Source organism: Carettochelys insculpta, chromosome 2, assembly GCF_033958435.1.
Source record: "Carettochelys insculpta isolate YL-2023 chromosome 2, ASM3395843v1, whole genome shotgun sequence".
Taxonomy (NCBI): Eukaryota; Metazoa; Chordata; order Testudines; family Carettochelyidae; genus Carettochelys; species Carettochelys insculpta.
Window position 1 is genome coordinate 250,970,405 of NC_134138.1, and position 15,374 is coordinate 250,985,778.

The 15,374-nt window shown below is 41.5% G+C and overlaps 1 protein-coding gene across 7 annotated transcripts in view; it reads right to left on the bottom strand.

The window, feature by feature from the left end:
* ARHGAP12 (Rho GTPase activating protein 12) overlaps positions 1 to 15,374 on the bottom strand; it is a 173,750-nt gene that overhangs the window by 87,482 nt on the left and 70,894 nt on the right. For all 7 annotated transcript variants that reach the window (XM_074984964.1, XM_074984963.1, XM_074984961.1 and 4 more), the window contains exon 3: positions 2,397 to 2,660. In XM_074984964.1, coding sequence (XP_074841065.1) covers positions 2,397 to 2,660 — 264 coding nt within the window. The remainder of the gene's footprint in view (positions 1 to 2,396; positions 2,661 to 15,374) is intronic.

Sequence of the window (15,374 nt, forward strand, 5' to 3'; positions counted from 1 at the left end):
TCCTCTTTTCCCTTTTTTTTTTTTGCTGATATTCTCTGTCTTTGCTTTCTCTCTTTTTTTTTTTTTTTTTGTTTAATAACCGAAAACGACAAATTACATGTGGAAAAAAACCACTAAGTAATCTGACTCTGGCCTTAGCCTGAGTGGATTCCGTATGCAGCCGATGGCGGTTGAGAAGGAACTGGCAGGGACCGGATCGTGCACACGGCCGGGGGCGCACAGGGGGGCGGCGCGTGCCAGCGCATACGCGATCCAGGAGAAACTGCTGGAAGATTTCCGATCTGTGGGGCCAGGCGAGCCCAACACCTATTTTGGAGCACCCACGAGGACCACTCGAAGAACAAGACATTTGCTGTATTAACAATTCAGAGTCAGAAACATTTGAAGTCCCTATCTTTTACGTTAGGATACCAAGACTCTAAAGTTTCAAATCAGTTCCTTAATTAAGCACTTATTACTTATTAAAACAGCTAAGGAAGAAACTGGAATTTTAAAAAATGAAATGTTAACACTAGGCACCAAAAAATAAAGTGGGAGGGATATGCTATTAAATATTTGTTTTTACTTCTAAAAATGGCAAGGTAGAAGAATTTATACTTTTAAATAACCACTGACAGCCCCCTCCCACTAGTATTTCTTCATTTTTCTCACTGTGATTGGTTAATTGATACATAATGAGAGCAGGAAAGTGGCTTCTCAGTTTGAAAATATGCACTTCAGAAAGTTTTCACGTTAAAGGGTTTTTTCCCCCAGCCGTATTTCTATATAATAAGTTCCATGGATCTACTATTATGGGTCTTCAACATACTTGTAATTTTGAATGATGCCTCCAATGCTACAACCAGGCTGAGGTTCTAATGCAGCAGTTCCCAAACTTACTCTGGTCATGGAACACTTGGACATCATGGCACTCTCTGCAGAATACTATCTTTTTCATATCATCATTAGAATGTCATCACCTGAGAACAGGGAAGAGACCACCATTACCCAATTTCAGTGGTGGAACACTTTGTCATAGCTTGTGGAACACCAGTGTTCTGCCAGAACATAGTTTGGGAACCTCTGTTCTAATGTAACAGATCTGTGAAATTTACGAAAGGATACATTACTTAAATAATGCAAAAACAACACTATACAGACTGGAGAGATAGCTATACGGAAATGCATAAATAGATGAAAAAATAATTTCCAAACACACACTATTTCCACAATACTGCTAAACCTGTATTACAGGTGAGTCTTGCCACTGACAGTCTTACTGAACAGAGCGCAAATTCAAGACTAAGAAATAGATGTCAAAGTTTGCTTCTACATGGGCTCAGGCACTGTAATTATCACATCCCTTACGAAATCAAAAATAAAAATTCCGAACTCTAATGTGTCACCATTCTCTTCTGCTTCTCTTTTTTATGGTTTAAAGGTGCACATCTTCAGATTCCATCTTTAATGTATCAGAATAAGACTACCCACTTCAGAAATGGAGTTTACTTTTCTGTACGAAAGTGATTATGAGCATTATTTCTATTCTCCAAACAGCAGTGTTTCAGGATATTGCCTCCCAATAGCTAACCCAAAAGATCACAGAGGAAAATACTGGGAGCAAACCACATTAATTACATGATAACCGAATATATAAATTACATTGTACTTTGTTTTGTTGTGCACATACCTGATATGCTACAGAAAAACTTCCAACATTAAGTTAGTCATATATTAGGCAACTTTTTCCAACTAGCTAACTACTGTCTTACAGCATTAAAATGAGAAAAAAATTACTGATTTCCTTGTTAACACTATCTCCACTAAGTCGTCCTACAGAAATTTCTAGGAAATTATTTGGTACTGTAATCCCACTATTTTGTTTAATTTGAGCTTTAAAATCTTTCCAATATACCTTAGTAATTGGACATATCCACCATAGTATTAGAAAACATCCTGCTTCTGGACATTATATCACTAAGATGACACAATGCACATGAGAATGCATTCCACATCTTAGAAGTTACAGCTGCCTTACTCCACTATCACAAGGAATCTTATTAGTGCCAAATAAGGCCATTCACTTGATCTTCTAAGTAAGGGAAAAAAAATAAAATGCCACTACAGGTGTCAAGTACCGAATGAGAAGCAGCAGCAACATTAAAAAGTGTAAGCCCAGAGATTTTGTCTCTTTCCTGGTTTGGGGGCACACAAGTTTGGCAAATCAGAGTAACACTTAAATTAAACTAACACACAGACAAATGAAGAGACTTCGTCTAGAGAAGAGGCAAACAACAGAAAACTATTACTTTCCACCTCAAAACATTTTTATTTTACTGTTTAAACACAATTTAATAGTTTGATAGCATAGCCACGCATCACTCACTCTCACTGTTCTAGTTACACTGAATATTTACCTCCTGGTCACCTTGGCTCTGGGAATCCCCTTTGTTTATGCTTCCATCCCGGGTCCAGCGTGGAGGTTTCCAGGTTCTCTCTTGTGTTCCTCTATTGTAATAATAGCAGCGTCCTGTGGTATCTTTATGGGTTTCCCATTCACCATTAATCTGAACTGGGCAACTTGTAGGTACAGGTGGAAGTGCAGACTGAGATATTTTCAGTTCTTGTAAATTAGCATAAACTGGTGAATCCGGCCTGCCTTGGCTTGATGGAGTAGTTGGCTATTGTGAAAGAGAAGACATTCAGTATTAAATTACAAGTGTATCTTCAATTATTCTCTTTTAATAAATCAATTATATCACAGCACTATAGAATATAAAATGTATATAGTTAGAAACTAATTCCTACTTTTATACAAAGAGATTTTGGCAATTAAAACAATGTTAAATCAAAGTCAACAAAAATAGTTAATTCTCTATCCATAACCACAAGGATTATTTCATAATGTAGAATTACATAATTTATCAAAAAATGTTTAACAGTCTCACAGATGTCATCTTTTAATCATTTCATATGGCACACTTGAAAACACAAAGCAGCACTCGATAACTAGAAAATTACACCAAAAAATTTGTTTCAAGACAAATACTGATGGCTCTTCCCCAAACCTGAATGTGAAGCAACATGGGGAAAAAAAAAGCAGACACATTGTGATGTCATCTGATTAAATATAACCATATGGCTCTCCACTGCAACGACAACTATATATTTGCAAAAATCTTGTATATGAGATATTGGCCATGTTTACACTACAACAAAACTTCAAAATGACCATGCAAATGGCCATTCTGAAAATTACTAATTAGGTGCTGAAATGTATATTCAGCACCTTATTAGCATGCCGCTAGCTGCAGCTCTTCGAAATTGCTGCGTTTCGCTCCTGTGCGGCTCATCCAGAGGTCCTTTTTGAAAGGACCCTGCCAACTTCGAAATCCCCTTATTCCTATCTGCCGAGTTCAAAGATCCCATTATGACGATGCCATTTGTGTATACATACCATTTTTATGTTCCAAGTTATAAATATTAGCTATGCACCTTTATTTCAAAATGTTAGCTCCTGTGGTAAAACTCATGGGCTGTGTCTAGACTAGCCCCCAACTTTCAAGAGGTCATGGTAATTAGGGTGTCCAGAGATTACTAATGAACTGCTGCGGTGCATATGCAGCACTTCAAAGTTGCCGCAGGGGAGATATAGCCTAATGAAGTGCCAGCTATCATGCAGCCACGGGTACTTTAAAGTGCCTGCGCTCCTTCAAAGCCCCTTTTTTGAGGCGTAAAGGGACTCTGAAGGAGTGCGGGCACTTCAAAGTACACGCGACTGACCTGCGCCGGCACTTCAGTTTCACACTTTGTAGTTGCCCCAGGGGAGATTTAGCCGAATGAAGTGCTGCATATGCACTGCAGCACTTCATTAGTAATCTCCTGACACCCTAATTACCATGCCCCCTTCAAAGTTGGGGACTAGCCTAGACACAGTCATGAGGTAGTTAGCCAGTACATTGTGAAGGCAACAGTCAAGTTGAATGGACCACCAAGGAACACAACTTACAGTAGACCATGAGAGAAACCCATCTGCACCTAATGGACTTCTCTATGAATGTTCAGACTACAGTCTGGCTAATGGCTTCTGCTATGAATTATTCATGGACATGGGATTTGCCCATGTGACTCCTAATACCATCCTTGTTACTGGTGATGGGTTTCCCTTCACCTGGCAAAAACTATAAAAATCCTTGGAAATATATACATTTTGCCTCTTTCCTGCTCAAATCTATGGACTATGGACTTAGACTAAAAAGAAACATTCTAACAAATGGACCGAGATCCTTCCAATTATTTGAAAGTAAACAGAGACCTGACTTAAGCCAACAGTTTACTCCATCACTGCTACAAGCCTGAACCAAGAGCTCTACACAACTATTACATGTGTTTAATTTCTTTAACCAGTGTGTTCTCTCTCTCTCCCCCCTCAACCACTTTCTAAAATTTAAACATTTATTTAAGATACTAAAGAATTGGCAGCAACAACATGAATTTTGGTTAAGATCTAAGTTGTATAGTGGCCTTCAGGGGCTCCCTGTAAGCTGAGAGCCTGGGTGGCCACCAGGTAAGATTCAAATGCTGCCCAGCTGATTAGCAGAGCACTTACAGTGCCCACATCTGGCAGCATGCATTTCTACTGATGGTGCTCATTGGCACATGCCTCTGTGCACATAATTTATTACACACATGGATAGGCAGGAACTCTGGTACCCTGTAGGACTTGTCTTCTGGGGTCAGAAGAACCTGTTATTTGAGGAGACTGGTTTTAACATTAATATTAAATATCAATATTAAATCCAGTGTTTTGGGAGATGATACAAAGGCTATGTCTACACTATGAGATAATACTGATTTTAAGTCAGTTACCCTGATTCTACCAAGTGCCTGTCTTCACTGTAAATTCCCTTAGCTCAATTTATGGTGCACTAAAATCAAAACATCAATATCTTAATATCATAGTAACCTGACAGGTGTAGTGTTCAGTTCAAATTTAAAATTCCAAATAAAGGGTAGTAAAGAAACGTCATGTCTTTAAATCAAATTCATTAGCCTCCAGAAATGTCCATGTGCGCCCCACAATGCCCCACAGTTCTCCGCTCTGGCCTCTTCTATCTCCACTGCTCTCAGGTGAGGAGGAATTAGGCGACAGGAAGACCATTACAATTCAGCACCTGGAAGCCCATGGCTGTAGGATCATGAGAAGCTAAAAAAACTTCTCTATTTTTGTTTGCTACTAGCGCAGCTGTGGGGTCTGTGGTTCTGTGTATACCCCTGCCAGCTGCCTTTTTTCTCCCTGCACTGCCTGGCACCAGCCACTGCCTCCTCTCTGTTCCCCACACCATGCAGCAACTAGGCTGTGGGTGGGGGTCATGTTTGCCTTATAGGATGAGAAACTTTCCAGCTGTTTGCATGTTGTCCTGCCCCGCACATCCTTTCCCTTCCCTCCTCAAGAGGCACCACACATACTGGAACTTTCCCTCGCCAGCATCATGTGGCAGCTAGTCAGTGGCTGGGGGTCATGCTTGTACAAGAAACTTCTTTTCAGCAACTTACATTTTGTTCTGACCCCCACATCTCCTTCCTTTCCTCCCCCCAGAGGCACCACACAGTCTGGAACTTTCCAGCACCCAGCTGTATCATGTGGCTTGTCCCCGAACCAATAAAAGGATGTGCTGCACAAGGTGCCAGGCAGCTTGCGCGCGGTGATGGTCTTGTAGCCAGCCTAGGACAGTCTCCCTGGTCAGTCACAATTCTTGGGCAACAGAAGAATATACTTTCTCACGAGCGTGGCTGTCCCCTCAGAGGAAATTTTTGTATGGGCTTTATCCCGAGGCCAAGGAGCTGGCTACAGTCAGGGTGTCTTTTAGCCACCGAGAGGAAGTCTCCCTCAGCAGATATGATTTTCAAGGCTGGCTGTAGCTAGGGGTCTTTTAGCTGCCCTGAGCCACAACTGTTTCAATGAAGGCAATGTAGTACCTACAAAATTACCACAGTTCTCAGAGTAAGCCTTGCAGCAAGGAATATTCTTGTTGGCCTTTCTTGACAGGTCCAAACCTGGCTGTGCTCTGGGGTCTTTTAGCTGCCATGGGGAAGCCTCCCCTCGGCAGACATGATTTTCAGGGCTGGCTATAGTCAGGGGCCTTTTGGCCGCCCCAAGCTGTGACTGTTTCAGTGATTCACTGCAGTTTCAGTATAGCCCCCATGCCTACTTAAATAAATGAGTCTTCTTTCCCAGAAGGTCTAAATCCAGATGCAGTTGGTGGCTCCTGCCCCGGAGTGTTGGCCAGCATCCTGGGCATGGATGTAGCGCTGCTGGACCTCCTTCACCTGGACATCCTCCATTTTGCAGAGGGGAGGGAGGGAGGGAGGGTAGTGGCCATCTGGCACAGGTTTGGGCATTATGGCGTTTCACCTGGGGTCTTGGAGTAGACCTTCACGCCCCACAGGTCCAGGAGGATCTGCACCTTTTTCCCAGGCCAGGAGGGACATGCCTCTTGGGCCTTTGAGATAAAGTTACTGATCTGATGATCTTCTTTGACAGAAGGTCTAAATCCAGATCCAAGCCTGCAAAGATCCAGCAATTTGCATCCCATTTGAAAACCTGTTTGGGAAACGCAAAATCTTTTTTCTAACCATTCCTAAGCGCTTTACTACCACCCCGCCCTCCCAATTATAAAAAGCATCTCTCTTACACAGGCAAGTCAGATCCTGCCTGGAAAAAGGGATGTTTGTTTAACATAACAGGGGAATGAGAGAAATGAAACGTAGGAAATGGAATGTGGGAAGATGTCATCAGATACCCACCTCCACTTGCAGGGCATTTTTTTCCCCCATGCTGCACCAGTTAAAAATAGCCAGAATGCTACACGGCTCACGGAACCGTGGTGTTTCTAAAGACCAGAAAATAGCCATTTGCTGCCAAGCCCATCCATCCATCTCCAGGAACCAATAAAATTCAGTTGGGGGAGGAGGGGAAAACAATCTAAGTCTTATCTTCCCCTCATCCTCACTATCCAACCCCTCAGCAGATGTGCAGTATGAAAGATTATAGCAAATGTATTCTTAAAATACCAAATTTGGGTCCCCCCAACACTTGGTGCATGCCATGCACTACCTTAGATAATTAACCATCTGAGGCAATTTTAACCTGTGCTATAGCAACAGCTGGATCTCTAGCTCTGCCTTTAAAAGAGGCAAAAAGCCACCAAAGATCTTCCCACACACTCAGAAGGGAAGAATGAGGAGCCAACAGGTATACTGCCCCTGTACTCAGCCTCTCTGTCCTGCATCTCCATATCCCTTCTCCCGGAGTTCCTCTTCCACCCCTCACTCCCCATCACCTGATCCCAGTATCTCTCCCCTCACTTACCACCCACTCTCATCTATCCTTCTCATAACCCACTTCCTCCACTTAAGCCCAAAACCTCTCTCCCTTTATTGCCCCATCCTTTACTCCCCAATAACCACACTCTCCCAGGCAGTATTCACACGATTATTTCCCACCAATTACTTTGATTATTTTCTTCCCATAATAAAATTGTCACACATGACAAACTGTAGTAATAGCTAAACACTCGGTCCAAAATTGTCTCAGGTGCGGGTTTGCAATTCATAGCCTTCATTATGTTAACATGAGTTCACAGCCACCAAGAGGTCTGTGATTCATCTAGTCATTAGTATCTCAAATTTAACAGTACAAGGCAGCAAAAGGAAACCACTTCGGGAGGGCTGTAATTTGGGGGCCCACTGGTAAAAGAGTCACAAATTGAATTATTACTGCTGCCACATATTCCCAAAAGGCTCACCAAAATTCAAAGCAATTGAACTATTCTGATTGTATGGCACTTAGAAAAATTGAACTTTTAAGGTCATAAAATGGCAGGAACAGAAACCTTCCAGATATTGTTCTGTATTTCACATGCACACTATAAAATATACAGTTCCTTAAAAATAAGATTGGAGATTCTCCAAAGACTGAATAGAGGTCATTGAGTAAAACTTGACAGATGACTATTTTGACCCACATCACATCAACAGTTTGATCTCCAACTCTGGGCAAAACTCAAGGAACATTTCAAAAAGCTGCTATTCCCCCCCGCCCCCCCCCCGAGCTTATACCTCTGGAACCCGGGCTCAAATTACTCCAAATTTGGGTCATTAACCCCCTACCTTGCACCCTCCTGCAGCACACTAAATTCAAAAAGGTATCCAACTAAGCAGGTCCATTTAAGATTCAAATTTAAGTCAGCTAAAACAAATATCACAATTCAACCTGAGCTACCATTAGACTATATACTATGTAATTTTCCACAACTGTGGTGATCATGCTACCAACCTATTATTGACTCAAACTATACAAAAGTTTCCTGTTAATGCAGAAACATTGTCCCTCATATCTGGGGTTACCACTGAGCACAATTTTTTCTTCATAGCTCCTAAATAAATTATATTCTCTCTCTTTCCCCTCAGTCTTCTACTTTTTTTAAACTGAATTTTTCATCCTGGAAGGCAAAAATATCATTTGTGTTTTGCCGCATATTCACAAAGCAGGAAAAAATGTGCTTCAACGTATGAAAGACCCTATGTTATACACCTAATCAAAACACAAGCTGATCTAGACCATGCCTGATCATAAATAGATGGAAACATTTTGGTTTATACCACATGTTCAAATAGAAGTCATAAATGGTCAGCACCTATACTCAAAAGGGCAAATAGCTATAAGAGGAAAAGCAGGAGATTACAAGCCTATGTGAGAAGGTGGATTTCTTAGTTTATGAATGACAAATATACTTAATCAGAACACTTAATCAGAACACAAACTATCAAAAAAGTAAAAACTTGTATGCTGGAAAACTAGTGAAAAAATAGTATTTTCCATTGTCTCAATGACTAGTTTTGGTGTTCCTACTAAGTTTTACAATGGCAAATGGTAGCTTTATAGGTTATTAAAAACTACCTTAACCTGCTGAATAAAATCCTCATAAATCCCATGCTGGAATAAAAATAGTTTCATTATTCCAGACACAGTACCATATCTGATCCCTGCTTCCCCTCTCATGGATACCTATTTTGGGATTTAGAAGGCACTAGTATTCACTAGCTAAACTAGCTTCCTCTAGCTTACAATATAAGATGTATACTTCATCTTTCTTTTAAAATGCTCAACTCCACCACAGCCTTCATCTTAAATCTGCTGATGTTCTCTCCCTAATTTCAGTAATGCAGACTCCACACACCATCTGTTTGCCTCCCCCATTCCTGTCTGTGCCATTTTCCATACCAACTTTTATGCCTGGATCAACCAAAGCAACACCAGCATCCCCTCACTCTACTCCCTCCTTCAAATCTCCTGAAAGACTTACTGCTTTTTAAGCATGTCCCTGTCAGACCACTATTCACCACAAGAGATTAGTAAAATTAGAGGAAAATAAATCTAATTATTCCCCCTCTTAAGGTCTTCTCCGTTGTAAACTCCACAAGGCTGATAGCTGTTTGTACATTGTACACACCTAGCCCATTCCTGGCACTTAACATATAAGAGGACATTACTTACTTGTAAATGGAGGCTCCTCAAGATGTGTGGTCTATATCTGTATTCCATGGGAGGGTGCTAATACATGCCATGCATTTGAGGGCTTGTGTTCATTACCCAGTGGGGGTAGATGTTGCAGCAATAGATTTACCCACTGTCAATATATCATGTCTACTTAAACTTGATATACTGATGTCCAAGCAGTATTCCATCAATTCCGGTACTCCACCAGGATGAGACGAGTACCTGGAATCAATGGGAGAGCACCCCGACTGGCTGTGGAAGTTGCCACGGTGAGTATGTCTACTTCAACTATGCTATTTCTGTAGCTGAAGTTGCATAGATTAGCCTGTAACAGTTTCCAATAATGTAGGCTGACCCACACATGCATAGTGTGTTTCCTCACGCTCTTCACCAAGAGTATACAGGGCAGCATAGGTTGACACCATGCCAGTTTCCCCTCTTATTATTGTGTAAATGAGTCCGAAGCAGAAGGGAAGGAAGGCAGGTTGCAGAATGCAAAGAGACCACACCTGTTGAAAGAACCTCCAGTTGCAGGTAAGTAGTTTCCTCTTCAAGTAATGGCCCCTATGTATATTCCATATGAGGGTGACTTTTGAACCTTGTGGCTGTGGAGGAGAGGGGGTAGTTTGACTTTTTAATAATGTTCCTAAATTATAAACCTGAGACACACCAACATTACAGCAACACTACTATATGGATCAATGTTTTTAAGATCAATCCACCAGCAGTCAGTTTGGCAGGTGTAGTGAAGACCTGCCATACTCAGCGCAGATCACTCTTCCATTGACCCTGTTCTTCAACTCTGCACAAGAATAGTAAATAAAGTAGGTCAATGAGAGACTTTCTCCCCCTGGCCCCTGGCAAAGTAGAGCCCACTGTAACTCTCCTAAAGGTACGTTAACTTCAGCTATGCTATTCACGCAGCTGGAATTCTGTAGCTTAAGTCAACTGTCTGCTGTAGTCTATATGTAGCCTTAGAGATCACCTGGGACAGTATCTCCTACCCTTTCATCTCTTTGCAATGGCAAAAAGAATCTATGCAATTAGAATGCCAGGACACATCTGACATTAAGGGACTGCAGACTTCTGTTACCAAGGGAGGCGTGTGGTTTTGGATAGAACATTAGCAAGTGCATGGATTGGTTGAGATGGAATTCAGGCACCACTATAGGTTAAGTCTCAAAGAGACCATGGCTTTGTGGAACACCATGTAGCAGGTCTGCCAGCCTGGCATCAATCTTGCTGACTTTTCTGGTGAGGGCAACCAAGAATGCCACTTTCGTGGAAAGGCCAATCATGGAGCATGATGGCATGAGTTTGAAGGAGATCTCGTGAGGAAGGGCTGAAAGCCTCAAATGAAAATTTCAGATACTTTCTTCTCCAGCTCCAATCTGCATAATACTCCTTTAAAAAGGCCTACTTTGTAATTCAGGCCCTGGAGCCATGTTGGTATACCCCTATCATCAATGGGACTTTCATAAGCACAAAGGTCCAGACCCACAAATCCAAATCCTGCACAGGAGCCATTAAATTGTAAGTAAGGCAAAGATTTCCCTCCATAGATATGTTTAGTAAAATCACGGACAAGTCTTGGGCATTAAACCAAAATTCATGGAAGCCTCTGACCTGTCCCCAGCTTTTACTAAAAATGTCCATTACAAAAGGGGGAGCTGCTAGGCAGCTGTGGGAGCATGGCTAGGAGATCTGTGGGCCCAGAGCTCCAGGGTTCCCTTCCCTCACAGCTCTGAGCTGTGTAGATCCCAGAGGTCAGGAGATGTGGAAATCAGTCAGGCACTGCATGGTACCTCCTTGAAACCCAGCTGCCTTGGGTATTAATGGTACCCTGGAACTTCTGGCTTTCCCAAATACCACCAAGTCCCTGCAGCTCCCAGACCCCTGTAGGCTACACTTAAGCAAGTCTTCAGAAGTCACAGATTAAAAAGTATAGCCTTATTTGTAAGCACATATTTCAGAAATACTTCATTCTTATTTGGAACTTATTTAAATAACTGCGCCATGTGCAGAAATATTTCTTAAGACTAAATTAACGTCTATGTAAGTATGCACTGCCTAAACATAAAATAACATGGAGATACATGTCTTGTAGAACTGGAAGGGACCTCAGGAGGTCATTGAGTCCAGTCACCTGCCCTCTTGGCAGGACCAAGCACCATCCCAGACAGATTTTTTTAAATTTATTTGCCCCAGACTAAATGGCCTCCTCAAAGATTGAACTCACAACCCTGTGTTTACAAGGCAAATGCTCAAACCACTGAGCCATCCCACCCCCATTAGAGCCCTACAGATTGCAACTGTACCCATATGCTCAAATGTAAATAATGAATTACAACGTACTGAGGAAAATCATTAATTTTAAAAATTCAAACCAAACTGAAGTACTTAAAATAATTCAACTCCAAGAGTACTTTAAAGAGCAATCCCCACTAGATGTCACTGTGGAGCTCTGAAGAACCTGAGTGTTATTTAGTTTGAAGTAAGCAAACTTTTATACCAGGCCCCACTTTTCATCCCTGCAATTAGCACCTGCCAACACCTGCCCCCCACCTGTCTAATGTAATCTACATAGACAGAAAATTCAGTTATGTTCATATGAAAAAACCCTTACGGCATGTGTAGGAAAATAAGTATAACAGAATTTTAAAACTTTATTAAATCGGTATATAATACACATATATAAAAAAGTAATATGTCAACATGTTTAATGAGATAGATGAGCAGACAATCATGCTGTGCCCCCTTTAAAAAATTTCATGCCCCCTCAAAGGGGCCTGCTGCCACCCCCACCCCACTTTACACGCCATGCTTTAAGTTCATTCTGGGGAAATATTTCTAGGTTATAAAACCACAATTATAAGGCACCAGACACAAGTGTATTAAGCAAAGACAACCTCAGTAGTTTCAAGCTATGCTATATTTAAGCCGTTTTAGCTGTACTCCTGTTACACATCTCAACAGAACTGGAAGGGACATAAAGAGGTCAAGTGCAGGCTCCTGTCCTGTTGGCAGGACCAAGCACCATCCCTGACAGGTTTTTTTTTTTTTTTTTTTTTTTTTTAAATCTATTTAACCTATTTTCCCAGTTTTTTATTTAATCTATTTGCCCCAAACCCTTAAGTGGCCTCCTCAAGGACTAAACTCACAAGCCTGGGTTTACAGGGCCAAAAAGCTCAAACCACTGAGCTAGCCTCTTATTTATTACTACAAAATAATACAATTCATAATGAGAATTTTTTTTAAAAAAGATCACTTATCCAGAAATCTAACCTTTTTTTGTTACATTACAGTAAAAATGTCTAGAGACTCTATATGGGCTAAGAGGACTAGATTTTAAGGACGCTGGCAATTAACAATTGAAATCAGAATAAAAGTTTTTTATACACATTACTGTCTCAGGTTTGTCCTAGGAATATTAAAACTACATATTGAATCTTCAGCACACAAAGACAAACTCAGGCTGTCATCATAAGCCTCACCAAACAGCAAATGCATGTTATGGTTTTCATGCCATATTCTCCCCCTAGAATATGAAAAGTTAGAAAAGACTGTCATAATACATTTACAAAGTTAGATAAATGCAGTTTTCTGCATGAAAATTCCAAATGTGTGCATAGCCAGACAGACAATTAATATTTACATGCACCAAATTTTAAAGTCTGGCCTTGAGTCAAAATCTACACAGGGAAGTTGACTTGTGAGCAATGGATTCTTGTGAAACAGCATTTAATCCAGTAGTATAGGCAGGAAGACACAATTTTTAGCACTATTACAAAACGTAATCTAGTAATGGGGGTTGACTACAGTTAACTTCTCAGTCACATAGTGTAAGAGGTAGGTATCCACCCCTAAATAAAACACCTAGTTAATCATTTATGAATGGTAGGCATTTTCATACAAAGACCTAAGATATATTTCCTAGCCTATAAACACGTTTCCCTGAACTCTATACCAATAAAAGCAGACTTATCATATTTCGAAGTATATACGAAAAGCAAAATGAATGTCAGATTCTCATGGAAAACTTGGAGATTTTAGATCAGCTAACTGTTTTCATGGCTTATTTTATTGAAAATATACATAAGTAATATTTACTCTTAACTGCTTGAACACAGCAGTAAGTACTAACATCAAGAGGACCTGAAACCACATGCACATGCTACATGCACTCCGGCAGCACAACAGATTGCAAATGGCACAGGCCAAAGAGGACAGACAAAGATATCTACATTTTTTGGTCAACTTCTGCATCTTTATTAATCTAACAACTTCTCAGGACAACCTGGCCCTGGAAAAATTAAAAAGTCTGTTCTATCAGTCACCTACCTGCCTTCCCCCTTGTACAGCATTCAACTGCACAGCATCACAACTGAAAGGCTCAGCAGCTACCTAACGTAAGGTTGAGGAATATAGCTTTCCAAAGATATAACTGGGGTCTGCAAACAAATTAAAAACACCCCACACTTCTGTCGTCTTTCCTGAGTTTCAGCAACATGAAATTAACAGCTTCATGTCACTACTAGTATTCAAAAAGGCAAGCAGATGTAAATTAAAAACACGAATCATGTAAGTTTCACTGAACTGCAGTTTAGGAAGCTAGCAGCACTAAAGAGACACTGGGACATGAACAGAAAGATGATGAAGGGGTGGAAGACGGACCCAAGACTGACGGTTTTGGGACGGTGTGGGGAAGAGGCACAACACAACATGTTTTATATTATATGGTACTAACAATCCTATTTTTCCCTACCACCTAGATGTTTGCCAGAAAATTATAACACTTTTGGCAAGGCCCAAGCCCACGCTCCATCCCTGTTATCTCTTGGCTATTAACTACAGTAAAAGCAGCGTTACCTGGCCCTGTATCAATCCAAAAGCTTTAAACCAGCATTTCCAAACTTCCTTGTAAGTCCCACTTGTAGCTCAGTTGGTGTGAAGCCAGCAGGCTTCCAATCTGGCTTCATAAAACTAGCAACATATCCCAGCTCCTCTTAAGCAGAGGAAAACCTACGGGGACTCAATGTGCTGCCCCACACTACCTTGACCACTTTTGCCACAGCCCTCATTGGCCAGAAATGGCAGCCAAAGGGAGATCAGGGAGCAGCACCTGTGGCCGAAGGCAGTGCCTGAAGACACTTATCTGCACTTCCATCTAGGAGCACTAGAGACTTATTGCTGCTTATGGGCAGCCACCCAAGATGAGGGCCACCAGATGCAGGTGGCCGAAAACCCCTCCAGTGCCCCAACACCCTGCCTTGAGCCTCCTTCCACACCTAAACTACCTTCCCAAACCCCTCAGCTCTTCCACACTAAGCCCCCCAGCTTCAGCCTGGAGCTCCCTCCTGGTCCCCAAGCCCCTCATCCCTGGTCCCGCACCTTAGCGGGAACCTTCACCTCCTCCCGCACCTCACCCAGATCTCCCCAGCTGCATCCTGAAGCCCCTTACCACACTCTGAACTCTTAGTTAACCAGAATATTTGGCTAACCAGAACCCTACATTCCTCTAGCATGCCAGCTAAGCTTTTATTGTACATTGCAAATTATTCAAGTCTAAGTATTTTTTTTAAATGGCTTATTTAATATTTGAAAGCCCAGGCCACGCAACAGGTCCTGGGGCATGAGGACTTTTAAATATGGGAACATTACTGAGGGTCATGGTTTGGCAGGCTACTCCTTTTTTACTTTATTACTGCTGATCTTTTAGCATACATCTTACATCCTTGGGTTTTGCATCCTTTCTTTAATATACCTGAATATATTAAACTCACTATATGGCAAAATTGGTGTCTATCACACTCTTATTTTCAGCAATGCATTG